This window comes from Labrus bergylta, chromosome 13, assembly GCF_963930695.1.
Source record: "Labrus bergylta chromosome 13, fLabBer1.1, whole genome shotgun sequence".
In the NCBI taxonomy this organism is placed as follows: Eukaryota; Metazoa; Chordata; class Actinopteri; order Labriformes; family Labridae; genus Labrus; species Labrus bergylta.
The window spans coordinates 17,054,282-17,081,865 of NC_089207.1; the positions used below are offsets into that span (position 1 = coordinate 17,054,282).

The 27,584-nt window shown below is 40.5% G+C and overlaps 1 protein-coding gene across 4 annotated transcripts in view; it reads left to right on the forward strand.

Annotated features, from left to right (window-relative positions):
* col18a1a (collagen type XVIII alpha 1 chain a) overlaps positions 1-27,584 on the forward strand; it is a 76,277-nt gene that overhangs the window by 42,567 nt on the left and 6,126 nt on the right. For 3 of the 4 annotated variants that reach the window (XM_020636557.3, XM_020636555.3, XM_065962195.1), the window contains 27 exons: positions 4,902-5,443; positions 7,456-7,542; positions 9,701-9,772; positions 14,426-14,504; positions 16,716-16,781; positions 17,697-17,833; positions 19,404-19,430; positions 19,661-19,858; positions 20,118-20,144; positions 20,281-20,343; positions 20,458-20,535; positions 20,655-20,705; positions 20,900-21,022; positions 21,169-21,231; positions 21,958-22,002; positions 22,621-22,752; positions 22,882-22,953; positions 23,836-23,862; positions 24,523-24,621; positions 24,815-24,850; positions 25,126-25,215; positions 25,356-25,388; positions 26,059-26,094; positions 26,900-26,959; positions 27,059-27,136; positions 27,238-27,273; positions 27,370-27,423. In XM_020636557.3, the coding sequence (XP_020492213.2) occupies positions 4,902-5,443; positions 7,456-7,542; positions 9,701-9,772; positions 14,426-14,504; positions 16,716-16,781; positions 17,697-17,833; positions 19,404-19,430; positions 19,661-19,858; positions 20,118-20,144; positions 20,281-20,343; positions 20,458-20,535; positions 20,655-20,705; positions 20,900-21,022; positions 21,169-21,231; positions 21,958-22,002; positions 22,621-22,752; positions 22,882-22,953; positions 23,836-23,862; positions 24,523-24,621; positions 24,815-24,850; positions 25,126-25,215; positions 25,356-25,388; positions 26,059-26,094; positions 26,900-26,959; positions 27,059-27,136; positions 27,238-27,273; positions 27,370-27,423 (2,411 nt within the window). The remainder of the gene's footprint in view (positions 1-4,901; positions 5,444-7,455; positions 7,543-9,700; positions 9,773-14,425; positions 14,505-16,715; positions 16,782-17,696; positions 17,834-19,403; positions 19,431-19,660; positions 19,859-20,117; positions 20,145-20,280; positions 20,344-20,457; positions 20,536-20,654; positions 20,706-20,899; positions 21,023-21,168; positions 21,232-21,957; positions 22,003-22,620; positions 22,753-22,881; positions 22,954-23,835; positions 23,863-24,522; positions 24,622-24,814; positions 24,851-25,125; positions 25,216-25,355; positions 25,389-26,058; positions 26,095-26,899; positions 26,960-27,058; positions 27,137-27,237; positions 27,274-27,369; positions 27,424-27,584) is intronic. The other variant, XM_065962196.1, reaches the window with a different exon arrangement.

Here is a 27,584-nt window from a genome sequence, read left to right on the forward strand (position 1 = left end):
ACTATATCCTGTATGTCACCTATCTGTCACTATAGGCTATTTATTTGTGATTACGCTATAAATCCGGTCCCCAGCCACCTCTGCGGTGGTCTCAAAGCATGAAAGGATGTTATCCTGTGAACATAAACAATGCCTCTCTGGCAGTATCCGACTGTCTGTGTATATTTAGTCTGTGTTTTGTGGCTTGTTTCGCCCTTTTGGTGGTCTGGTACTGATTTGTACCAACATGGTTCTGTTGAGGAGGGATTGGTGTTGTGTGTCATGACAGGGAAAGCCCAAAGTTCTTCAGCGGGCAGCTTGCCAGGGAATCGTTCAGAGTTGGCTCTCATGAGGGATCCAATTATGGGCACATTAGGTCCAGCTTCTTTGCTGCCAGGAACTTGATTGCCCCCCCTGGTTAGTGATGAACTAGTGCAAAACAAGAAGTGCTGAGAAAGTGTTACAACACACAGCAGTGGGGCACAGGGATGTTTTATATTGGATAATAGCCCAATTGTGACACTCGTTGTTTAACAGTCTGAAGGAAAGAATTGTGAAGTATTTCTAAACCTGTTTTAAAGCATTTAACCAGCGTCTGCAAATATCTTATGTCCTACTATTTTGTACCATAGTTACCAAAAGACACAGCTTTTAAAGCTGAAAAATATGGCAGGGGTTTTGTTTACACACTGCATGTTGCCCCCCAAACTGTGTTTCTTACAGGTAGAGAACTTGAACTGTATCATATTACTTCTTCTCCAAAGAAGAAAGGGCACAGCTTGCGGTAGGCCCATCTTCCTCTGTGCGGTTTGTGAATTACAGTCTTCAGGGCGAGCCAACATGAAGTCTCCTTCCTGGCTTATGATGTGGTTTTTGGTTTGCTATCTCTCTTCCCTCGAGCATTCTGCTGCGTAAGGTTAAGGGTTCTACAATATTTGCCAAGAGGCTCACATAATATTGTTGCCAAAACAACAAGAGCAATTTATGCATACTGTAGGGTTTATACTCAAAACATCCTGTGTTCATTTTTTATCCAGTTCAGTGAAACATTAGAGAACACAACTAGTCAGAGAACTCTATCGGCTATAAAGCAAGAAGAGAATATTTACACACGTATTTGCCACTCTAGATTTTACGTTATTTGTGTTGTTTGTAGGTTATAGAAAAGGATTATCTCTGTCTCCAAGCAAAAGATACAGTTTAATAAAGCCCTGCTGTGTGCAAAAAAAACATTTTTTCCCCCCAACAAATTGGTTAAATTTTGCACATCAATACATTTGTTCATTTTTTTCCAGTTAAAATTGATTCCACCAAATACCTTGCAATAAATCGTAAATCAATTTTCTCATCTCTTGAGGAAAACCCTGACCCTCCACATAAACCACTGACAGTTTGTGTTTTTTTTTTTTTTTTTGCAGAGTGAGGAGAGAGATTATTAGCCATGTCAGCAGGGCTCCAGGGATGTTTTAAATGGTGATGGAGCGTGGTGAGAGAAACCACAAAGTTTTCTATGAGCGTCCAGATGGTCAAATGTTTTCCCATGGATATTACAGAATCCTGTACAAACCCCAAAGTTGTATATTCAGTCTCAAACTGTTTATACATTCTCACCCTGTATATACAGCTTTATCAACAGGGCATCACAAACTGCGGTACCATGTTCTGGAATGGTTGGGAATTTATAAAAGTCTCATTCCTGGTCGGTAAGCCGCCTTCTTGACAAGACAAACTAGCACCATAAAATCAGCGCCCCTCCATTCATCAACAGTCCTTTTCTAAGCTAGATTGGCCTTGAAGCTGTCATTGGTTAACAAAAGCTTTTTGGGAAAAAAAACCTGAATTGAAATTGCACTTAAAATGCTAATGGTGAACCTTTTGTATACCTCACCATTTTTGATCTCTGAGCAGGAGTGACTGGCTGCCCCTTTGCTTACAATGCAGACACACTGAGCGGGCTTTCAGCAAAAGCATTCCTTTGCAAGTGGACAGCAGGTCAAACCTTTTGATCTAGTAATAGAATTATCTTTTCTTACAGTTCCAAGTATTTTTTCCCATTAAGTGGCATGTGGCAGAGTTACATCTGTGACTTAATTAGATTTGAAGTAAAAAGAGAATTTGTTACATTCTGCTTGGTGGTGGTATGGTTCACATGGTTGTATCTTCTCTTTGGTCAATTCTGAACGTAGTCCCAAAGAGTGCACATCTGGTCGGTGTGAGGGATGACTAATAGGTGAGATTTTTCTCTAATGAGGGGTTTGGGGAGCTTGGAACGTGAGGGCGCATGTGAAGATGTCTGCTGTTCATTTGGCAAATGAAAAAGAAAAATCAGTTTGAAATGCAGGAGAGAGAGAGAGATGGTTATAGGCATGCTGCACGCTGAGAGACAACCAGGCTTTGTCTCAGAGATGTGCCACACATTCCAACCTATTAAGGACTTTGAAGCTTAATCTGCAGGGAAATCAAATATTATTTATGACCAAGCTGCTGCTCACACTAAACAAATTTCATGTTTAATGCAAACTAATAGAGAAAATGAATTGCAGGCAGAAGAGACATATGTCACTGCAAACGTTTCCTCTTTACGTGTCAGTGCGGAAATTGTTGCAATCCCTGCTCAGTTATGGTATCGACTTCAAAGTTATCTCTCATGTCAGCGTCGGCACCCGTAGCAGGAGGATTACTAATTAAAACGGCGTGCTTTCCCACATGATGGATTTTGACCACTGAATTACAACAACGTTTTGCCTTTTTCAACCCTACCCCTGCAGAGATTGTGCACATGAGAGAGAGCCAGGTTCAGACATGTGAGCACAGGCCCGCTGAAGAGACCCTTGAGGTTTCTCATTCTGACTTTATCAGAGTAAACATCTGGTCGGCCTGGTGCAAATGACAGTTTGTTGTTTAATGCCGTTCGTGCAGCAGTCGAACACCAACAGTCCACCTAAGGTCATTTCATTGGTAGAAAATAACTCATTTTTTCAGGATTATCAAGGTTTTATCAACTGACATGTAAAAGCAACTTTGTCGTCGGTAGAGATTTGATCTTGCCTAAAGCTAGCTAACACAGGCGTTTTAAGGTATTTGTTTCTATTGAACATGCACGTAATGCTGCAATGATGAATCAAGAAATATGATGATAGATCGACAAACTTATATTTTGATACTGAATGAATTCTCTGGTTGATTTTTCAGTTTTTTTATCTGTTGGTTTGACATAATAACTCATTTTTAAATTGTTGTTTTTGGCTCTAGGAAATTGTGGCATTTGAAATTGTGTTGACTAAATGATTCTTCAGTTAATTGTTAAAAGTAATGTGCAGATTAATTGATTATATAACGAGTCAACAATGGCGTTTGCGGCTCTTATTTGAAAGAGCTTATCCAGTTTTTGTTGGTATTTTTGCAACATCTTTATATTTGTCCATCCACATGGAATTGAGTACAATGCATTCATTGGTGAATCTTGCTTGTACATGTCAGTCTGAATGTTGCAGAAGGGGACTGCATAATCAACACCGGAAAGTCTTTTTATTGCTGTCCTGTTACTGCTTGACTCTCGGTCCTCTGTTAGCTCGGATTCAAATGAAAGCATCTTCAGTTCTCGGACAGCATGCAGAAACAATCAGACTCGTGTTTGTGGTCGTACAGCAGAAAGCAGGACCTTGAGTTCAGCCGAACACCTCGTGTGTTTAAGCTCTACACAAAGCCAAGTGTCAACCCCACTGAGCTCCAGCACTTAGGGCTGCGGGGAGGCTTTGAACCAAGCAATAGAGCTCGCACATTAGCCACCAGGTGGTAAAGCAAAGCATTTCTTCAAAGCAGCAGACACTACGTCAAGCGTTCTCCCAAAACAGTGATTTTCTTTTAACACGAGGAAACATGACTTTTTGATCAAAAAGGCTTTTGTCTCAAGTTCAGAACTAATGAAACAATTTTCCACCCAGTATGTGGAAGAATACACATCGCCCTTTGTGTTCTCTGTGTTTCCTAAACAACTCCGATTATTATGCAGTGACCTCGGCAGAGTCACCCAGGGTGACAGGAGGGTGAGCAGAGATATGCAGGAGGCCCAGCTGTTGGTCCCTGCGTGCCCTTGAGCAGTGACATTTAACAGCTGTGACAAAATTCAGAAGAGTTTTTTTTTGCATTTCTTTAGACTCTTTAGTAATTTAATCCCACATATATTATTATTCACGATATTGATCAGACAGTGGTTTAATCAGTGCTCCAAATGATCGAAAATACTTTGAGTTTTGAAATATATGATTTTTCTGTTTGAATTTTTTGATCTGCAGTTTTTTTGCAGAGAACACATCTGTTGGCTGCAGCTCTGCATGACTTTCTCTGGTTTTGAGATCTTCTTGCACGTTTTGTGTCCGACCCTTAAATCTTACTGCACTGACCTGTGAATGTGCATTTATTTGAACTTAGATACTTTATGAGCCAGATGAATCAACTTTGAGGTCATATCTAAATGTTCCGTTTCTGGACTCTACCTGTGTGCTCATTAGTTAGGAGATAGAAGTTTGGCGCTAGCTGTGTTTGTCTTTCGATTTCAGCCCTTGCCATATCTGCTGAAGTGATTCTTTTTTGTCTCATCCAAGCCTATCCTTCGCCTTCTTTGGGCATGTTAATCCTCTTTTTGTTTATGTCTAGAAGTCATAGAATAGTTTGTTCGGTGGTCCCCTGTGCAGAGTCCCTCACAGCGAGGGCTGTTCACTAAATGACTCCAAAATACTCTTCCACAAGCTACAGCAGATGATCTTCCATCCATCCATCAGGCACATTCACTTGAAGCCACGTCCCTGCAGCCTAATAGATCCTGGTCTAACACGAAGCCCTGTTATGCAGCCCTCCCCTCTAATCATCACTCGATTCCTTTCTAACTTTACACTCACATCTTTTTTTCTCTCCCCCTCTAGAGGAGAATGGAGTCTCTCTGCTACAGCTGATTGGAGACCCTCCTCCAAATGAGATCACCCAGGTCTATGGCCCGGACAACAGTCCAGGGTATGTTTTTGGTCCTGACGCCAACACGGGCCAGCTGGCCCGCGCCCACCTGCCGAGTCCTTTCTACAGAGACTTCGCCCTCATCTTCCACCTGAAACCCACCTCTGACAGGGGCGGCGTCATCTTCTCTGTCACAGATTCCTCACAGCAGATCATGTACGTGGGGGTTAAACTGTCAGCAGTGCAGGGAGGCTACCAAAACGTCATCCTTTACTACACAGAGCCCGACTCACAGCAGTCCTACGAGGCGGCCAGGTTCCGTGTTCCCTCCATGAGGGATACCTGGACTCGTTTTGCCATTGCTGTAAGAGACGACAAGGTGATGTTCTACCTCAACTGTGACACAGACCCTCAAGTGATGCGCATTGAGAGGTCGCCGGATGAGATGGAGCTGGCGACTGGAGCTGGAGTCTTTGTTGGACAAGCTGGAGGAGCTGATCCTGACAAATTTCTGGTGGGTAGACGGGCTTTGTTTAGGCCGAACAATAATCAGGCTCCTGAAATCAGAAGGTTAAGTTATTTGAGAGCCACATGACATGTTCATGTAGAGATAGACCTTACCTACTTAAAAGCGTTCACAGAGAAGGATAGACATAAGAAATTGACTCTTGAGCACTGAGTAAGTCAGATATAATCTTGTGTTGAAGTCAGAAGACAGCACATCTTGGAATGCCAAATCAACTTTAATCAGAACTGTGCAGAGACAAGCCTCCTGCTGAGTGAAGCTCCGTGTTTTCATTTTCTAAATCCAGTCATGTGTAACATCTTGGCTGAATAACCCTCCTATGATTGAATTGCCCAAATTGGCTTACTCTAAACCACAACATAAATGTCTAAACCAGCTCTCCATCTTCCTGAAAGTGGTCTACAAATAATTGGAGGACCTCACAGTTGGGATGTAATTAACTTCAGTCATTTGACTGCTGTAAATCCCAGCAGATGACCGCAACAACTGGTGACCTCAGCAGTTAAAGGGTTATAGCGGTTCACCCAGGGCTACCTGCACGAGAAAACATGCAACTGCAGGCCTACAAATCAGACAACAGTTAAAGTTCAAAGCTGTAATAATCTGTGTCAACCTGCACAGTTTAAGTGTAGAGTGAAAAAAGGTCAATTTAAAAATCATACTAAGTACTTGATTGCTTAACAATATAATTCACTCATAGTTCTGCTTTACTTTGCTGTTTCCACTTTTCAATATTACCCAGTATAGCAAAGACATGCTGCCTTATGGACACAAAGACCTTCCTGTTCTGTTAATACGACTGAATGAGGCCGAAAGGAATCAGCAGATTTACTCACCTTTTAGTGGATCCAAGAAAAATGTCCCATGTTAAAAGAGTATATAAATAACACAAACTGTATCTCAAAGAAGAAATGTTTACACTGCTAGGCTAAATATATCCAAATTTAAGCTGCCTCAGCTCTTGAAACAAGATTTGAGTGTTTTTCCCAGCTGGACTTCTTGTTTGAATCTTTTTTATTGCCATGTTTGAAGACAGCTGTTTATTTTGAACCTCTTTGTTACTCCACTGTCACACAAAACCATCCATGGCATTTCATAATGGTCGGATATTTTGTCAGAAAGTTGTTTGATAAACTGCATTTTTGGAATAAGACGGTAACCATTTTTCAGGACTTTGTTTGATGTTTGCTTTTTGTGGGCGTGGCCCTGAGCGAGAGAAGTCTTGTTAACTTAATTCCCAAATTAAATTAAGACTTGGAAAGCTTTTTTTTGGCATCTTTTTATTTATGTTTTATCTTTTATCTTTTTCAAATTGGACGTTCCATCCTTACAAGGGGTTGTTAAGTGTGTGTCCTTTTTTAGTATGAATCATGCTTAAGGGACAGTTTAGCCTTTCTTGTTCAGGATCTAAGATTTATCGAGAAGATCTGAAGCAATATGTCAGAAAATAGCCCATAACACATCGACTAAACATCTTACATGTTACAAAAAACCCTGTACATCCATTAAAAGCCTTTGTAGAGTCAGGGTTTGAATGTCAAAGATCTTTTCTATTTATCTTCAAAGCTCTCTTAAAAATGTCCATTTGACTTTTTTCTCAGGACATAAATGTGTCCTGAAGAGTCGACTTCAAATAACTCCAGAGCAGAAAACGCGCCCCCTCATACGGAGCTAATGGCCCTTTGATAGACACTCAGATAGCATTCAAGCTATCAGTGTGAGTATCCTGTGTGGGAAACATGTATCAGATCGTACATGTGGGACAAAGATGGTGGTACTTCACAGACACAGGCGAGAGCTGCAGACATCAATAGCCTCTCTCATTTTGTGGAAAGAGGGAATTTCCCCCTAAAATGTAGCTGGCAGAGAGTTCAGAGATAAGCAAACATATTTGGATGTTGAAAGTAAGACATCTTGTGTGTGAGAAGAACTGCTGTTCTGACTTTATTATATGTATCGTCACAACATTAAAACGTCCATGTGTTTTTTTTTTGACACAGGGGGTGATCGGTGAGCTGAGGGTGGTGGGAGACCCCCGCGCTGCTGAGAGACACTGTGAGGAGGATGAAGATGACTCGGATATGGGGGTGAGTGGCACTCGTTACGAATCACATTCTAAAGATAACTGTCTAGGATAAGATAACACGAGTAACATTGTGTCTCTGCAGGGTAAGTGAGGGATGATGTACAGTATGATGTTTGGACCTCATCAGGGTGATTAAGGTTTCCTTTGCTACATCAACCCGCTCACTATACATTCTATTTCAAATTACACAGCTATATACATCAAAAAATAAATAATTTGACTCCAAATACTGATTTTTAAATTATTTTATGATTTTAAAATGATGTCTGCTAAGAAAAATAGTCCACAGGATTCTACAGTTTGATCTCTGTCCTCAGCAACATTTAACCATCGCTGCTTTCCCACCACAGGAACTTTTTTAAAGTTCTAGGGTGTGTTGGATCTCTTCCCCTTTTTTTATTCGTTCTGCACTGCAGGAACTCAAACTATTAGAGTTCCCAGAACAGTTTAGAGAAACCTTTTTAGCTCCTGCTACAGAGTAGGTGCTCTCTAAGTACAAGAGGGACCGTGAGTGCATCCATGTAACTTGATTGGTTAAACACAAGAGCCAATCCAGAACCAGGGATCACCATTTTTAAATGTAATTAATTTAACAGTCGGCAAAAGCTCTTACAACTATTACCGAGGTAATGCTACTTTTAGGTTCAGCCATCACCATGGCGATACGAATGCAGGAAGAGAAAAAGTCCCCATGCTGTGTAGTTCTCAGGGAACTCCCAAGTGGATAGTTCCTCTTCAAAAAGTCCCCAGATCTGTTTAGTCCTCTGTGTGCATGAAGCGTAACTAACTGTGAAACATTGTGAAACAGGAAAACATGAGTCACAGCAGCAACTGATTTAGGTTTTATCGAATTTCATCTGATAAACGTTTTGATGGCGTATCTGCCTTAGTTATCACTGTGAACGGCTAGTGCTGGTAGAAAAACAGAAAGCTTGATCAACAAGAGAGCACAAAAAGAAATTAACCTAGGAGTGAAAATATTAAGAGTCAGAAGACTAACTGATCTGTAAATTGTAAAAAAATAGCCAAATATTGTGCTGATGTAGGGGAGTGCAGTCCTAAATCACAACGAATCAACTCCCCTTGACTGGTATCATTTATTTTCTTTCACTTATAATCAGTAGTAAATCTGTAGCAGATAAGAGTCTGACACCAGCCTTTCCACCACTGACTGTGACCACCCACACATAAACACAGGTGCCTCCCTGCAGCCCACCAGCAGCTTGGACTGTTATTTAGTCAAACATTGCCATCGCAGCTGTTCTGCCCGCTGAGACCACCAAAACCCTGGTCCTCACTGACAGAGTACGGTTCAGGACTTTACCACTTGTTTGTCATCAAATCTTTAGATGTTGTTGGGATCAGACGGGGGAAAATCACATTCCAACTGGAAATGAGCGGTTTCTGATTTCAGGATGCGTCTTTTATCTTTTAAATGATAACTTCACACACACAGCTGCCAGAGGACACATTCAAAGTACTGAAGCACCAAGAACACTTTGAGTCTGAAGGGAGTAATGCTCATGACATGTTCTGATTCAACACATGCACCATCACTGAACTTAATGAGAATGGTTCAGGAACACAGGACACCACACTTGACAGAGGTGTAAACACACACCTTTAACCAGAAAACACTCAGTGAGAGTCAAAGATTGCTTTCAAGAGGAATGTGTTCACAAACATGTCTTTTTTAAGAATAACAATGCCCGATTAGCGTAATTCCTTTAAAGCTGACCTGAATGTACTAATCACCATAACAGGTTTGAACTGACACACATTGCACAAGGATAGCACACAAACATTCCTATATAACCAACACTAGACGGTCACTATAAACAGGGAAGCAAGGATTGACACCTTTTCCTCATCGTTTTGGGAAAAAACAGTATAATAGCACATTTATATTTACTTAAACAGAGACCTCCATATACGACATTTGGACTGTCCTGCACTTATTTGACCAATCAGTGTTAATTTTAATCAATAAGACCTGTGTCTAAAAACAAATGATCCTGGTAGTAGGATTATGTGGCATAACTTCACCGACCTCCAAGGTGCAAGAAGAGTGAAAGAGGTCAAAAAGCTCCAGCAACACTTCAGAACACCAAGGAAATAAAAGAACAATTAAATATAAAATGTATGATTTATTTCTCCAGGCTTCAGGTGAAGGAAGCGGCTTGCCAGAAAGTCGACCCACGAAACCGACTGTGGAGAAACATCGATGGGCGGTAAGAGACAACTGTTGTTTATCATGAGTCATTTTACCTCATAAATAATGCCAAAGCACTATTTTTCTTGCTTATTCTTCTTGGTACATTCTTCTGAAACAGAATGTTTTTTTTTTATTTCACTGAGAATAAGTTTGACTAAATGCTCAAATGAATGAGCTTAATAACTCATGAAGATTTAAAGAGGATTCAAACAGCTCTAAGTGTACGTATACCTGAGATTTTATTTTAAAATATTAAGAAGATTTTAGAACGCTGCATCTGTGAATGGAGTCGTCCCAGTTTTAGATCTACCACTCATGTCTCCAGTTACCCAGTATAAGTGAGCGAACACTCATCCCTTAAGAGAGATTTAAAACTGCTGAGTTGATGTCTGGAGATCGAGCCGCTTCTGTCTTATACATTTAGAAACAAAGGCTTTTTACAGAGAGAGTCTGACCCGATCTGCGTACAAAGGAGGTGACCTCTGTGGGTTAAAACTGAGGAGTTGACAATAACATCCTCAGACGTGTTTATTGTCCTTATATGCGCTCGCTCTGTGAACAGGAAACAAGGCAAGCATGAAGAATTGAGTTATTTGAATGTAAGTCTCAGTATATTTCCTCAGGTTAAATTGTCATGTTTAAAAGGCAGATGTGCCTGGTGTGAGGTCAGGTGTGTGTGGATAAATCAAAGTATAGATTTCTGTCATACTTTCTCACACTTTCACACTTTTGTTTTATCCAAAATCATTTTACAGCCATCTCTGTAAACTCTGTAAATCAACCCATGTTCTCATGTTATCTTTAGGTGTCTTCCTTCACTTTTCACTCTCTCTACCCTCTCTTCTTTGTCCTTCAGTCTCACTCTCTCTGCTTTCTGTCTCCCCCACACTCACACACAATCAGATTCCACAGACACCCACTCACATCCTCCCACCCTCAAAGATAGCAGACTGAATTGTAGCACAACCTCCACCCTGCACCACTGTTGCTGTGCGTGCACGTGTGCACTCCCACTCACGATCATAGTGCAGAGTTGGAAAAACCAGATGTCAATTTGGACCTGATCTGATCCAAGTCTGAGGCCCCCCCCGGCCTCCAGGCTTTGTTATTCCGACTGGTTTCTCCATCAGCTTGTGCACAGGAACTGACAAGAGGTGGAAAGACGGTTAGAGAGGGCGTCTCTCGCATCATTACTGCTTCCACTCTGCCTTGATACCCTGAAACCTTTACGAGGGGCTTTTCCATCTGTTCAGTAGGCATTTATTAACATCATGTAATATGCAATGTAAAACACAACAGCTGGTATCTTAATGCATACCTGCAGACGTCTTTCCATCTGATGTCTGTTCACAGAGAGCAGAGCCTGCACTCAGTGTGCTGTTGTCTAACTAGTGCAATAAAGGCAGGTCTGGGCAGAGACATGTTAGACAGGGGGGGGGGGGGGCTGAATAAGTGAAACTTTCCATTTTGTCACCCTGGAATTCATGGTGATAGATGGCAGAGCGAGTCAGTCATCCTTAACAGTGTCACTGCAGGATACCAAGTGTCTCCTTCAGCGGGACGCCTAAACAGGAAGAGTCCCAGGAACAAATCTCTAGCTGGAGATGACATCCACATGGCCATTACAAAATATCAAGAAATGCCTGCAAAGATTATTAAGAACAATGGGGGGGGGGGGGTCTCTGCTCTGCTTCCAAACACTGTCTCTTAACTCCACCAGCAGTTCAGTTAGGGCTCACATGTACAGATCTAGCAAACTCTTTTTGGCTTCTCCAAATTCACATAGCACATCTGTAAAAGTAGGGTCAGTATTCAATGTTAATTTGGACTTAATTATTTTATTGTAATTATATTCCTCCTCCTGAAAGACAAGAAAGACTTAATGAGACTTTGGCTTAACTTCTGAGGATGACCTTGACTAGCACTTGGTTCAATCGACTTCACATCTTTAACTGTAATCTTTAAGGGATATACCCGGACTGCATTACTCTGAGTTATTGGACATATTCCAATCCATTTATATTATAAATGTTTAATTATAATAAAAGTACAAAGAGGCTTCAGCGTGCTGCTCTGTAACAATCTTACCTTTTTACGCTGAGCAGAGCGAGTCTGGGACTAAACAGTAAACATTGAATTTGATAAACAGTAATAATTGTATGAAACAGAATGTTGCTTCTCTGCTATTCTATAACCTAATGCTCTACACTGTGGCTTTTAATACAGGCCTCAGGGAGCGCTGCTGCAGCTCCATTAGATTTGTTTTCATGGATGACAGATTATAAGAAATGTAAAGTCATAATGTGACTTTGTGTGCTGTAATGATCATTTTAATTCAGCTTTGTTTCCAAGGCTGATAACCTTGTTGACAGCTCATTAGATTTGACATGTGAAACAAAGTAATCATGGAGCCTTGCCATCAGTTTTTTATTAATTGAAAATGTAGGCTGGCTAACTGATTGGCTTAGAGATGCTTGCTTTGCATTTACTCTGTCTTTAACCTTTAATGGTGCAGAAAAGTTTAGGCCAAAGATTGTTTTTTGAAAGCCCGTTTTTTGTGTTAAGAGCTTTTAAAAGTCAAACCAGTCGTTGTGAAAATACTTTTTTGGGGGTGGTAGAGACAAGCCACCAACAAATGTGCATATTCTGTAAAGTTTTCTTTGCGATCCTTCTTAAGCTAGCATTGAAAGAAGCTGCAATAAGCTCATAGCCGAAGGAGCTGCATACCTGCTTTAAGATTCAGGGGTTGTGTGGTTCAAATCCATCAACACGTATGTTCTAAAGATCAGCGCCTCCCACCCGTCAGACGCAGCTATGATGGATAGTTTCAGGAGTGAAAGCAGGGTATTCTTTATCACATTAATATACATTATCAACTTTAGACAGTCTATAGTGGTCTGACCAAATTCTTGGCATAGTCAGCGCTGTGAAACACAGCGGGGAGAAAAGTGTCCCAGTGAAGAAGCTGGTTAATTATCAACGCTGGCTTCACTCGCCCCTTCAGCTGCCCCCTCTTCCACATTCTTCATGCCTACCCCCCCCCCCCCTGTCCTGGATTCCTCAGGTGACAATGTGAGGTGTGTCACCGGTGAAGAATGAGCTGCAGCCGCTGGGGGCGTATTTGCATTATCCCCTCCCTGTGTTTCATTTTCACCCACAGGCTGTTTGGATCCCGACTCCCCCAAACATCAATTACTCCTTATAGCTTCTCTTAGCCCCGCTGTGAATTTAGATGAAGGCTAGTCTGTCTTTTCTTTGTCCACAGAGCTAATTTACACAGTAAAGGAAACAAGTCTTAAACTGTAATTTCCAAAGAACATTTACTTTGGTAAAACAAGTTTAAGTCATAAATGCCTTCATCGCATACAGTTCATAGGTGAAAGGCATAAATCTTATGAGCAGACACAACATCCTTCCCCAAGTTTGACCATCCATCTCCAGCCTTTTCCCTGCTGCATGACACCCTTCCACCCTCGCTTCCTTATATTTCCTGTCTTGCATCAGTTTGGCAATTGCCGAGTGTTTGGTGAAGAGAAGCAAAGTTACCAGCTCCAACTAGCACTAGCATGGTTAGCAAAGTGCATCCATATGACATATGGCCGTTTAAACGTCTTGTAAATACGTCTTGTAAATACGTCTTGTTTATACGTCCTGTAGATATACTGACCAGAATAATTAACAGCCAACTCCTGAGTTTCTGTAGTAAAAAGACTCTTTTCAGATCACTGTGCTATATATGATACTCAGCTTGTTTTAGTTTTACACTTCATTGAAAATGATAAATACGGTAACTATTTTAAAGTCACGCTGTATTGAAAAAGTCTCGAAACTAGTAATAAACATTGTGAACTCATTAGAAAAATCATAACTGAGGTAAATAAAGAACTGAGTAGTAGTCTAAGTGTTTCGTTATGCATCCAGATGTCTTCAAGCGTCAAGGGCAGTCGCCTCCTGCTGGCCAATTATTGTCATAAAAACAATTCAGATGCATTTGCTTCCCTTTTTCAGACCTAGATTATACAGCCGCTCCTAATAAACTGTTTATGTCACGAGTAAAAAAAAAAAAAACACAAAAATAAATCAATAAATGAGGGTGTTTGTATCCTATAAACAACTTGCTTATTGTATTCAGGATGTTTTTTTTCTCGCTTTCGCAATGATTTGCATAACAGACTGGGCGCTGTGTTCCCCTTAATGATGTTCACATTTAGAGCAGTTTTTGCAATGAGATGTCTTACAGTGACTCACACATAAACTGCAATTACTGAAAACTTTACAACATGCCAAAAAAGTGAGGAATTTATTTCTATCCCTGCACATGTTGACTCAGTTGTTTTTAAGAAGACAAAAAGTCTGGTGTAGAGGAGATAGAAAACATCTCGTTAGTCTGGAAAACGGCTTTAGCTGCACAAACAATAAACATTTCAAGTATTCCAGTGGTCACACAGTGCAACGACATGAGTCATGTTTCTTTGGGATTGTTTAGGATTAATGTGAAGAGGCCAACGTTCTCCCATGCAAAGTGAGGTTTCCTGTTTTGTCTTAAGGACCTTCAATGAAAAAGAGACTTAGAATCTACAACAGGCTTTGTGTTGCTTCCAATAAATGTCATGTGTTCCCCTTCTTAAATTTCTACCTCTCTCCCTGTGGCATGTTTATGTTCCTGCAGACCACTCCTCCATCCTCCCGGCCCATTCAGCAGCCACCGGTGACCAGCAAACAGGAGGTGTCAATTTCAAGAGAAACTGGTGAGTATATCTGCCCATCGAGTCCTCAAAAACAAAGAACACACATCTACTTGAAGTTCCACCATTCCTCTACCAGAGATAAAGCTTCACTAACTTAAAATGAAATAGTTTTTTATAAGTCTAGATGTATGTATGCAAGCTCTTGACTGAAGTGTTTCACAGATGTCTTTGGGTTCGCCCCTTGCTGTTTGGCAAATGTCACTGCGTTGGACATTATTTGTAATCTTTATTACAGAGTTGAGAACATTTTTTTGTAGCCTCACCTGTTGAAACGTGACTTATCTCACCTGTTGAGTATGCAGGGTAAAGTTAATGACAGTGCAGGCTGTTGCAGAGTTCATATTCCTAGAAGATGCAGACAGATTCACTGATACAGGTCTCCATCTAGTGGACAAAAGGAGTAATGCAGGACCACAGGCTCAAAGTCAGAATGAACACGAAAGGTTAATCTTGTTTATATAGTTATCAATTTTAGAAAATGGTCAAATATTTAAAGTATTAAACCTTTTTACATATTCTAAAATTCAGGGTTAAGTAAAATTAGTAAATAATGTTACCCTGGTTTTCTCTGTAATTAAAAAGATAAGTTTGGTTCAACACTTTTTACATATTTCTCCAGTGCTGCGCCTTGTTAGTTTTATTTTAATACTAATTATAAAAACATATAATGAACCTGCTCTGTAGCATCTTTGTATTCCAGTGCAGAAAATATATGACTGTGTCCTGTAAACACTTTGAAAGCCGCATGCCTCCACCTAGTGGTGTTGATGTGAACGACAGCTGGAGCAGGTTGATATCTAAAATAAGAACACAGTTCACTTCAGTTTATAACCTTGTGGTTGTGTTGTCTGCCACATAATGTGTGCAAACAAATAATACTATTTAACATTATAATATTTTACTGAACCTGATTTGAAGAGAGCAGCGACCACAAAGCCACAATGCTAAATACAGATGGTTCTTAAATTGCACACTCAGTGAAACATGAAGGGATGCGGACATGAGGTCATAGCAAGCAAAATGGTTTATATGTTAAAAACAACAGTGCTCATGGGGCAAAGACGTCATACCCAGCATCTTGTCAGCAGAAATGGGATAATGTATTTCTGATCTCTATGATTAGTTATTATTATAACAATATTTAATACTACACTATTCTTCCAATGTCAGTTTGTGGGATGTAGGATCCTTTTGAAAGTTTCTTTTTAAATTTGTGATGGGTGCTATTTCAAAATGCTGAATTTACCTTTTTTTACTTGATAATTGTCCGATAATTATTCCTCCTGGATTCTGCCTCCAGGTGGTGCTGACGGGTATCAAGTTTGACCAAGTAATATCTATAAATGTTTTTTAATGCTTTAATGTGTGAAGTTGCTTGACAATACAAGGAAAGAGAATACAAAACATTGTGTAGGAGGACGATAAAGATGTTTGTAAAATAATGAGCAAGAAGAAGAAGAGAGTTGATGTGTGAATTCATGTTGTGGTGAGAAAGGTGACGGGCTGCAGTAGTGTTTAGTTAAGTTGGGATGGTAGGGGCTGCAGTAGTGTTTAGTTAAGTTGTGATGGTGGGGGCTGCAGTAGTGTTTAGTTAAGTTGTGATGTGAGGGGCTGCAGTAGTGTTTAGTTAAGTTGTGATGGTGGGGGCTGCAGTAGTGTTTAGTTAAGTTGGGATGGTGGGGGCTGCAGTAGTGTTTAGTTAAGTTGGGATGGTGGGGGCTGCAGTGGTGTTTAGTTAAGTTGGGATGGTGGGGGCTGCAGTGGTGTTTAGTTAAGTTGTGATGGTGGGGGCTGCAGTAGTGTTTAGTTAAGTTGTGATGGTGGGGGCTGCAGTAGTGTTTAGTTAAGTTGTGATGTGAGGGGCTGCAGTAGTGTTTAGTTAAGTTGTGATGGTAGGGGCTGCAGTAGTGTTTAGTTAAGTTGTGATGTGAGGGGCTGCAGTAGTGTTTAGTTAAGTTGTGATGTGAGGGGCTGCAGTAGTGTTTAGTTAAGTTGGGATGTGAGGGGGCTGCAGTAGTGTTTAGTTAAGTTGTGATGTGAGGGGCTGCAGTAGTGTTGAACTTAGAAACTTAGAAAATGTTCTTCTTAAGATGGTCCAATAACAATAGGACTTGGCTTAACATTTCCTACATCGTGTCCTGAAACATCTGACATTACATCGTGTTTATATGGAGACCATTTTTTTCACACAATCTTTTGCGTTGTGTTCAGCAAGCGACGCCCGCCAGGATTCAGTTTCTGTGGAGTCCAGGCCTGGACTACTTCCTGGGTCACCAGGTGGGTCGAGGGGACTAAAAAACAAGCCCCACAGAAACAAGTATCCAGAAGTCCTGTGTTTCATTTCCTTTTTTTACTCTCTGGTCTGGTGTTCTGCCTCCTCCATGTGTACTCCTCCTGCAGGACCTCACATGGATTTCAAAAGCACACAAACTCAAGAAAGCATGAAACTGTCAGCTTTATGCTTTTGAATTCACCAAGGGTGTTAAGACATGTTTGTGTATAAGCCAAAGGGATGAAAATATTGGGGTTGTTCCGGCTGTAATCCCCTGAAGAATTATGCACAGAGAGGGAAAATAGAGGAGCACAATTGGGAGAGAGAAAAAGCAAGAGGGAGATAAAATGAGAGAAATTGGGGGAAAAGATGGAGGATTTTTTATTGCTGAAAAGGACAAGGATTGCATATTAGCTTTGGATACTAATGCAATGAATTGACACATAAATCTTTCAGTTAATATTCTATGCTCATGTATCTGTTTTGAGGCATAGGATTACATTTTGTGTTGTTCTACTCTAAACCATAAAAAGAAACATGTATGCACCATTTTGTGTCAGGAGTGTTGAGACAAGCTTCACTGATGGCGGTGTCACACACAGTCATTGTGAAGAGTTTATGGTCAATACAGCTCACACCAAAAACACTTTTTGGTTTGGAAGTGCATGCAACTGTGGGACGGTGTATTCTGTAACCATCTTTAAATCTTCTCGTGACCTTTAAGCTGCAGCCGTGCACGCTGGGATTCTCTCTCCATCGAGCAGAAAGTGGTTTTCCTTTCCTCTGTCCTCCTCTTCTGCTTTGGGTTGCAGGAAATGTCACGTGTATTATTTGGGGTTTGGGGATACAATCATTCATCATTTTTGAAAGGTCTTTTCATGAGAGTATTAATGGCCCTGTCTCTTTGTTGTTGTTTTCAGGGCCAGTCGGGTCTAAAGGAGAGAAGGGCGAACAAGGTGATAGAGGAGAGAAAGGAGATAGGGGTCCTATTGGGCCGAAGGGAGAAACCAGCTCTAGCTCCAGCTCCAGTTCGCGGGGTGGAGCCCGAGGAGAGAAGGTTTGGATCCTTTTTTTAAAATATTGTATGATATAGTAGTGCAAGAGAAATACTCTGATATGCAGTTTAAGATTTGGGTTCAACTGGTGATGCAGAAAAACCAAATATGTCCCTCTGAAGCTTACAGTGAGTTAGTGGATATAACCATGATGAGCATGGACTGAAGAAATATAAACTGTATATGAGCTGTGTTGAACTTGAAGGAACACAAGAGGGAGCTGCAAGCCCTAATTTATGGAGGCTTATTCATCATTATATTAAGCCTTTTTATGTATTTGTTATACAGCTGGTTTCTGTTTATTAAATGTATAAGATACATTTTCATATGTGATAAGTTCTCTAGTCATCACAATGATTTTAAGATGATGACATCATTGTAGGCCTGACACTGATATTCAGGATTTTTGTCGATTTTCTCCCAGAAAAGGTCTCATTTGGATTTTTCATGATATGTTTATATTTAGTTTTACACACAGTATGCTAACATAAAGATGAAAGATACACAGGACTGATAATACACCCACAAACAAATTAGTCCTTTTATTTCCAAGCACTCAGTATTTTGTAAAACTGCAACAAAGCACACATTTCAAAATACATTAGAAAAGACAGAAAATAAGGCATGGTGTTAAACGACAATTTGAACTGAAAATGTCTTATTCATGCTGCTAGCTTAAAGCTCTGCTAGCTATCAATCTACTGCAATAAAATGTTCTAAAGCGACAAACTAAAAAACTGACGTTTCTTCCTTTGTATGTAAAAGAAGTCAAACATAGAGGAACCTACAAACAGTTAGTGTCCAAAGCATCAATGTGACAGATCCACAGCACCTACTGTGAACTCCTCACATACTCACAACTCTCTTCAACAGCCAGGAGGGGGCAGTGTAAAAACAAAACTAAATGCAAAGCATATCATATGTTCTTCAAACCTCAACCCCGAAAGCATCATACAAATAAAGTCATTAACCCTTCAAGTGTTCTTTAATTCAGTTCACCTTCATTTTACAGCTCAGGTCACATGGTCTACTGAATTTGTTTATTTGTTTATTTGACATGGACGTACAGTAACATTGGGGCTGTGATATTTAACCATGCACACGTCCCACATGCACTGCTCTTAGTGTTTATAGCGAGAAGCTAATATGCAACACCTGTTCACCAGAGGCTTTTTAGAAATAAAATAGAAATTATAAAATAATTATTATGTCTAAAATGATTTTTAAATTAATAATATTAGAAAACAACGTATCAAGGATTATTTTTTTCAGCATAATCAGTCTCTGTTTTTTAAATTTACACAAAAAAAGAAACATAAACATAAAAAGTGTAGAGTTACAATCAAGCAAGAGGCATACAGTATATAGACATACAATGGTAAAAATGATTAACAAATATTTAAACAAACAAGAGCAAAAAGTATCAATCATATCGTGGTTTAGGGGTTAAGAATCGACATATTATCTTTGGCTTTTTCTAACTTTAGTTCTCTGAATCGTTGGATTAGTGAATCAAGAGAGATATGACAGCTTAATGACTGTTTACTCTGTTTCTTCTTCTTGTATTTTCAGGGTGAACCAGGGGAAAAAGGAACAAAGGTAAGAAACAGACAAAGTCTTTGTTTTCTGTATCTTTGTTCTCCTTGAAACAAAGTTCATGAGACGGTCCCCATGTTTACAACATCTGTGTTACCCAGCAGGTGTTTCATCCTCTCCATGTGATACTTGTGTTTATCGTTTTTCTTTTCTTTTCTTTTCTAATATGGCATATACTGTATACGATATCAATGCCGTTACCTCAGCTAACTGTTATGCTTCTTCATCTTCAGGGCTCTGCAGGCTTTGGTTACCAAGGTACCAAGGGAGAGCCCGGCCCTGCTGGGCCAGCTGGTCCACCCGGCCCTCCAGGGCCTGCAACAGAGTTTTCAGTCGGCAGTGACGGTGCAGTTGCTTCCAGAGTCCCTGGACCCAGAGGGCCACCTGGTTCTCCTGGCCCCCAGGGGCCATCAGGAGCTGATGGAGAGCCAGTGAGTAGACTACAGTTTAAATTCTTTACTTGGAAGCGCCGAACGTTTAACAGAGGTGCTGTGGTTGTTTAACCAAGATGGCCTGTTTTTCATGTTGTTTGATGAAATATGTTTTGTGGAGCACATGTATCAGACAAGATGTTAGAGATATTTATGATCTTTACAAAGTGAAAATGTATACTCATTTGGGAATGTGAATGGTCTCGTGTAAATATTCTAAAGAGGACTTTATTCATTCATTCCGTATTTCAATTTACAGGGTGATCCTGGTGAGGATGGAAAGACTGTAAGTTGTTTTTTTTCTACAAGATATCAACAAAACTGATCAAAAATCTTTAACATGTACCAAGAATCAAAGATAATGTAAACAGCCTAGTCAATAGTCCCTTCTTTTCTCACACGATATTGTTTCCTCACCACAGGGTCCTGAAGGACCTCCAGGCTTCCCAGGAACTCCAGGTGACGCTGGACTCAAAGGAGAGAAGGTGAGATGCTCACTGATAAACACACCAGCTGAAATGCTAAACATATTAGCTGCACACAGTGATGCTTGTAATAGAGTCGTATTTGAGTTTTCTTAATCACTCTGGTGAACACAGGGAGATCGTGGAGATGGTCAACCTGGCCTCAGGGGACCACCAGGACCTCCTGGACCTCCAGGCCCAGGGATGAGATCTGTGAGTGAATGTTTGCTTCAGTCACATGCTGTGAAATTATCAAACTGTATCAGCACATGACTACCAGCTCTTATGAATCATTTTTGGACTTCAGCTGATTTCACTTGATGTTGTTTCAGACCTTTGTGGACATGGAGGGCTCAGGATTTCCTGATCTGGAATCTGTGCGGGTGAGAACAAACAGATATTTCACTAATAACACTCAACACTTGTACTTGTGGTTAGATAGTTACCAGCATCTTTCAAAGTTCAAGCAGAAGAAAGATCCAATGTTTGTGTGAGACATTTCTCATCTGAGATGGAAATCTGTCACCTGTAAATCATTATTGATCACTTTTAATGAATATTTTCTGTTTTGTTTCAGGGACTTCCTGGCCTTCCTGGTCCCCCTGGTCCCCCCGGCCTTCCTGGTCCTTCTACAGCAGGTACAGCGTCCAGTTCTGGGGCATTTGGACCTCCAGGGAGAGATGGAGCGCCTGGTCAACAGGTTTGTATCAACTTCTCAGTCTGCCAACACAAAGAGCCAAACATTTCTCTAAACATTTAATCTGTCTGAATCCTGATTGTATCATTTTCATTCTCACCGCATAAACAAGTATGGTATTGTACTGAAACTAATTTTTTGGACTGCAGGGTTTGCCCGGTTTGCCAGGTACTGATGGCTCTCCAGGACTTAGTGGCCCCAAGGGAGAAAAGGTATCAATCTTTTGAAAACCATTGTTTCTATGTCTGGATTAAGTCATTTTCAGTCATTTTCAATCCTAGAAATTAAGCCACAAAGCTTCTTAATGTTAGTTGTAGTGAAAACACACAATGAACCTGTTGAAGCCACAATATCAACATGCCAGTTTTAGTTATAAGTGTGCAAAACCTCAGAGTGTGTTATTTGATTAGTGATGTCTGTGGTTAGAAAGGCACATATTCAGGACATTATAGACTAGAACAGAGTGAGGTATAATTGAGGTGCAGGTGTTGAAAAAATAACAATAGCCATGTAGTAGTTATGCAGTCACAGCAGGGCTAGGCTAACTAACTTCCTCTTTGGAAAACAAACTCACCAGTGTTATCACTCCTAAAATGTTAAATGTTAAATAGTGTAAAGAGGCGGGAAATGGCATTTTATAAAAACATGTATAGGTAGGCTAAAGCAGTGTGTTTGCTTTTACTCATGAAGTCGGCTTCAGGTGTCTGAGAATGACTGCCGCTTTGGAACCGCCATCCCAAAGATGCTCTTGAGCCAAATATGTAAAAAAAAAAAAAAACAACAAAAAAAACCCCTGTCTCTTTCGAAATACATAAACAATGGCCATGGCATTATTTAAGACTATTTTTCCTTGAACTTTAAGTAGAAGTTCAACTTTTCTCTTGAGCTTGACTGGTGTTGCTGCTAACAGTCTTGTTTGACTGTTTTTCTCACTCCAGGGTGATTCAGGTGATCTGGGTCTTCCCGGAACAGTTGGAGCAAAGGTGAGGATATTATTGTGAACTTGAATGTTCTCTTTCTTTAAACAGTTTAGCCGTGAGTAGCTGCACATTTATTCTGGGATCTACAAAAAACACCAAAACAGTATAATGGTGGCCGTTTCATAAGTATTATATCGACCATCATCCCGCCACTTCTAAAGCTTCTCTCATCTATTTTCTTTCTCCAGCCAAGCTCCTACTTTTCTTTTCTCTCCGATCTGCTGCCTCACTATTTCTCCTCCTCCTACTTTTCTAAGTCCTCCCATCCTCAGGTAACTGGGCTCCAGCACTTCAGCCATCAGAGGGGATTTGTGTCTTAACAATATGCAAATGTTTTTCAAATATTGTCTGCAGCAGACCTGACACACAGTTTATTCTGAGTGCTAGCTGTGGTTTGGTTTAACATTTGTTGATGTCTGAGTTTGGTTCCTGAACAATGAGCATGGGTTTTGAATACTTAAACCTCACACTTTCTAGACCTGATAACTAAATGCTGCATGATACATGTAGAAGCCGTCCTGTGAACTACCAGATTTACACAATGTTTCCTAAACAACTCACTGAAGATTAAATCCTGTTTTGAATCTTCACTGTACTAACTTCTATCATTTCATCCTACAGGGAGCTATAGGAGACCCTGGTTTACCAGGATCGCCTGGACAACCTGGACTGGCTGGTCTGCCTGGACCTATAGGACCAGTTGGTCAACCTGGACCTCCAGGACCTCCTGGACCAAGTTATCGTGTTGGATTTGTGAGTTCTTCTACATGTGAAAATACATTTTGTTCGGCTCCAAAATAATGTAACAGGAATGTAGAGAAGTATAAACTATAAAGTGTTGTTTGGATGTCACCTTAAAAAAATCTTTGTCTGTGTCTGAAGGATGACATGGAGGGCTCGGGTGGAGGTTTTAGCAACGGACTTCCTGGTGTCAGAGGACCAGAAGGAATACAGGTCAGTAATATAACTACATTTTTTAGGTCATGTGAAGATGAAATTATCTCAAGAAACTTTACAAAAACTTTTACAAAAAAAGCAAGTCTCAGGTATCAGTAGCAAAATCAGATGAAACAACAACAAACATACTCTTGAATCTTATTTTAAAAATCTGATTCATGTATTCAGATTTTCTCTCCAATTCAAATACCGCTTAAAGGAGATCTATGATCCTTACTCTCACCATTAATGATGTCAGTTTGGGACACCTAGTTTCGAGATGTGACACACAAAAACCTCCCTATTTATCTGACACTGGTGTCACTAAAATCCCTCATTTCAGCCTCTGCCTGAAACAATTCATTTCAGCTGCTGTCTCTTTAAGGCCCGCCTCCCCACATTCCCACTTTCCGCTAATTGGCCAGCTCTGTTTGCAGTCGCAGGGAAATTTGAGTGCGCTTCCAGGTGGGCGTGTCCTACATCTCCGCTCCATGCTTTGCTCTAATACGTCATCAGAACCTGACATCAGATTCTGGCCAAATCTCAGCAAGTTCTAGAAACGTCTCGCTCAGATCAAGCAGGATTCCACGGCTGCAAATAGATCTCCTTTAAGGATGTACTGGTACTTGAACACTTCTAAAAACACAGTTGTGAAATGTGCAGCACTCATTCAGTATACATTTCATTTGATATTTATTAAATCAATCTTTACACTGGTTGTTGGCCTTCTCGGGAAAAGTAAAAAAAAACAACATTTCTTTAACAGTAGAAATCGAATAGAACAGAAGCTTTAATCCGACTATTTAACTGGAACTAGTTCAAATTTTAAGTACAGGTAGCAAATACATGAGGAAGAAAAATGAGCTAACCAATAATGAAGACACATGTGTTTGTTTTCAGGGTCCTGCTGGCCTGCCTGGACTTCCAGTAAGTAACTTACATTTCAGTAATCTGAATTTTAGTTATCTGTTATTAGCTGGTCCTCACGCCCCCTTCTACAACGATCATAGTTTGAACCACAGCAGCTCACATGTGTATGCGAGACTGGTGGAAAAGTGAATGTCGGCCTACCTGACCTGAGTCAAGACAATAAGCGAGTGTTTAAGCGCCGTGCCCCCTCAAGAGTCTTAATGAGTTTCTTTAACATTCAGGTTTGTTGTCGACGTCTCCTTGTGACTCTCCTCTGCTGTCATTACAAGTTTGTTAAATAAACAAAAAGGCCTAAAGAAAAATGAGCTGCAGAAAATTGCTTCTTTAGGGGAATTAAGAGGCAACAATACTGCTAATAACAATGGATTCACTGATCTACAAAGCAGAGGAATAATATGTATAGGAATGTACAGATATTAACATATTGAGAAGAAGACGGGAAAATATAGGGGTCGTTATGACAACCTCACAGCAACACAGAGGCTTTACCCAGAGGTCGGTTTGTTACCACGCTAACAAGCAGCTTCCATGTGTGTGTACCTTCACGGTCAGCAGGACCAGCTTCATCGCATATCAATATATGGTCCATTGATATATATTGCAGCTAGCACAAGTATGTGTTTCAATTGATTTTTATGTTTGAATGTACCTCTGCAGGGTAAACCTGGGTTCCCTGGTATTCCAGGTCAGAAGGGCAATGAAGGCACTGTTGGACGAGATGGTCAGCCCGGGTTGGATGGCTTCCCTGGACCTCAGGTAAGAGGATGGCCTGATGATGAGTGTGAAAATGAATAATCAGTTATTTTGCACTCGATTGAACTCATTATGAATCGACAGGAGTACAACACTGTAAAGGAGCCTGTTGTGTTATGAAGGTGCTGAACAAATGCTAAAAGCTCTGGATGAATCTTTCATCTTTTATCTCATTTCTCTTTCATCCTGTTCACAGGGACCAAAGGGTGACAGAGGTGACAAAGGAGAGACGGTGAATACTCATTTAACCTTCAATAATACATGTTCATTTATAGAGTTCACTGGATTGCAACACACACCATCTTATTCTGCATTTTCTATTTATTTTTTTATCGCTCTTTTTAAACCTCAGAGGGGAAAAGAAGACACTGATTATCTTTTTTTTTAAGAAATACACTAATAGAACAAATATTGAAGTTTCATATGGAGCATTGTTTTAATCTTTGATGTCTTCTAAGATGGTAAACGTATTAATCCTTCTTGTCTGTTCGCATCTTGTGTTTTTAGGGTGAGTCAGGTCGAGACGGGAGTGGACTTCCGGGTCCACCTGGCCCGCCTGGACCTCCAGGTCAAATTGTCTATCAGATATCTGGCAATGTGAGTAACACAATGTGTCGGCAGGCGTGTAACTAAACTACATTTAAAGGAATACAGCCAGCTCTGCCTCTGGAATGTATGACTGAAATCAAAACAGTTGAATCACTTTATTAACTTTGTGTGCCCTTGTGTGTCCTCAGCCTGATGGTACTGTTGGCAGTGTTGGACCTCAGGTTTGTATTTTTTTTATTACACTGTGATACTGACAGAGAAACAACTCTACTTTAAATATAGCTCATACACATGAGTGATTTATTTTCACACGCCTGCAGGTCTGTACAGGAACAGGTATTTGATTTCTTCCAGCTTAAAGTTCACATGGGTTAATAAAGTGTTCCCAGTGGTTTCTTTCAAACAGAAATCTAAGTTCATATGGAAAACTTCATCCTTGGAGCATCATGTTTGTTGTAGAGCTCTGTGTAACGTACATGACCTTGTAATTATAACTGTAGAGACGTCCATCAGCTGAGACATGACAAGTTTTTTTTAATACGAGGGGTAACGTACTATTAACTTGTCCTCTGCTGTCTGTGGTTAATTATTGACCCACCATCAGTAATGACAGGGTGTCGTTATTTCAGATATATCAAACTTCATCATTACTGTGTGACCTTTAACAGACAACCGCAAAATAACACAACTAAACTTTCATTGTGATTAAACGCAGACGTATATCATCCATGTGCAGCGAGTGAAAGCTGTTACTATCTGACAAACTACATGTCAAACATGTCCGACTATTAAGGGACAGAAAAAGATGTTTGTGTTTTCACTTTTGAGTTTTTGTTTTATTTGCAAACAAAAGGATATATTGTTATATGTTGGATGTGTTTTCTTCTCCAGGGAGGACCTGGTATACCTGGTCAGGCTGGATTCCCTGTAAGTCTCCTGTGTTTCTGTACTTTCCTATCTTAATCATAAATGTTACAAGAATCCTAAAAAAAACATAAATGGGGGCACTGGAATCAAGCCTAGATGTTTTCAGCTTGTCGCTCCCCACTTTGTCCTCCCAGTATTGTCTGTCACTCTCTACTGTCCTGTTCAAGTCATAAAAGGGCCCAAATATATCCAACCAGAAAATATCTAACCAGAAAAAGATGATAGCTGACAATATTTAACTAAACTACATGGCGTCATCACATGTAAAGATCAGAGCCAGTAATAGTAATAGTCAGTCCACCTCTCAGACCAAAGGGGAAGTTGTGTTCTTTATCTAACAGTGCTGACCGTTTTGTTCATGGATACCTAACTGCATCCTTAAACTTTATCTCATCCAAACAAATATCTGGTCTTTGTAGATTTGACTTCAACACAGCAGTGAAACAGAAACAGACTGCTTCTGGCCCAAAAGAAGGGCCAGTTCTTACAGACAATTTAACAGCACAGTTTGTCACCCACACACCTTATCAAGCTTCAAAGGCTTTTTTCCGTACCACTGATTTAACATACTGGTATTGCATCTGCTTAGTGAAGCTCAAAACATCTCATGCCCTAATTTCTACACTCGATATCTAAACATCAGTCCACTCAGCAGTTCAGGAGCGGTACTGTATAGACAGTTTAATAGAATGGCTGATTGTGTGGGCTTGAATTGATCGAGTGCAACAGAGTCTTCCCTGCTGCCAAAGGACTGTTACTCCGACCTTTTGTATGTAAATAACTTTTTATTATCTTTGTCCTGCAGGGTCCTATTGGACCAAAGGGTGATAGAGGAGAGCCCGGCATTCCAGGCTATGCATCGAAGGTAACCTCTTGGTTGTTCACTATTAATTAAGCTGCTCATCATCAAGAGGATGCCACCATTATTAAGTCTTTATGTGTGCTGCTGCTGTTCTGTGTTCAGGGTGAGAAAGGTGAGCCTGGCTTAGTAATCGGGCCTGACGGAAACCTTATGTCTCTGGAGGGGCTGACGGGTCTGAAGGTGAGTCTCCCTATGTCTCAGTGTATCGCTGCACATTCAAGTTTGGTGCACTGCATTGCATTCAGGAATTTTGTTGTTGAAAATGATCTTTGCTCATGTAGGGAGACAGAGGACATGCTGGACCTGTTGGACCCTCTGTAAGTGTCTGAGCTTCTCTTAAAAAAGATTTCTACACTTATGCAGTTTAACACTTGTTCCATCTAAACCTTGTTTTTTCATTATCTATATTTTAGGGTCCTTATGGACCTCCTGGACTTAAGGGTGAAATTGGAATGCCTGGAAGACCTGTAAGTACCCTGACCTGATATGTAATGTTGGTACACTTTGATTATTCAGTTTAAGTTGCAACCAATCAGCCGCAGATATCAGCCTGTCCCTGCTGCTATTGGCTCTACAAGTGACTAATTCTGTGCTTGTGTTCTTTGTTGTTGTATTCATAATTAATGGA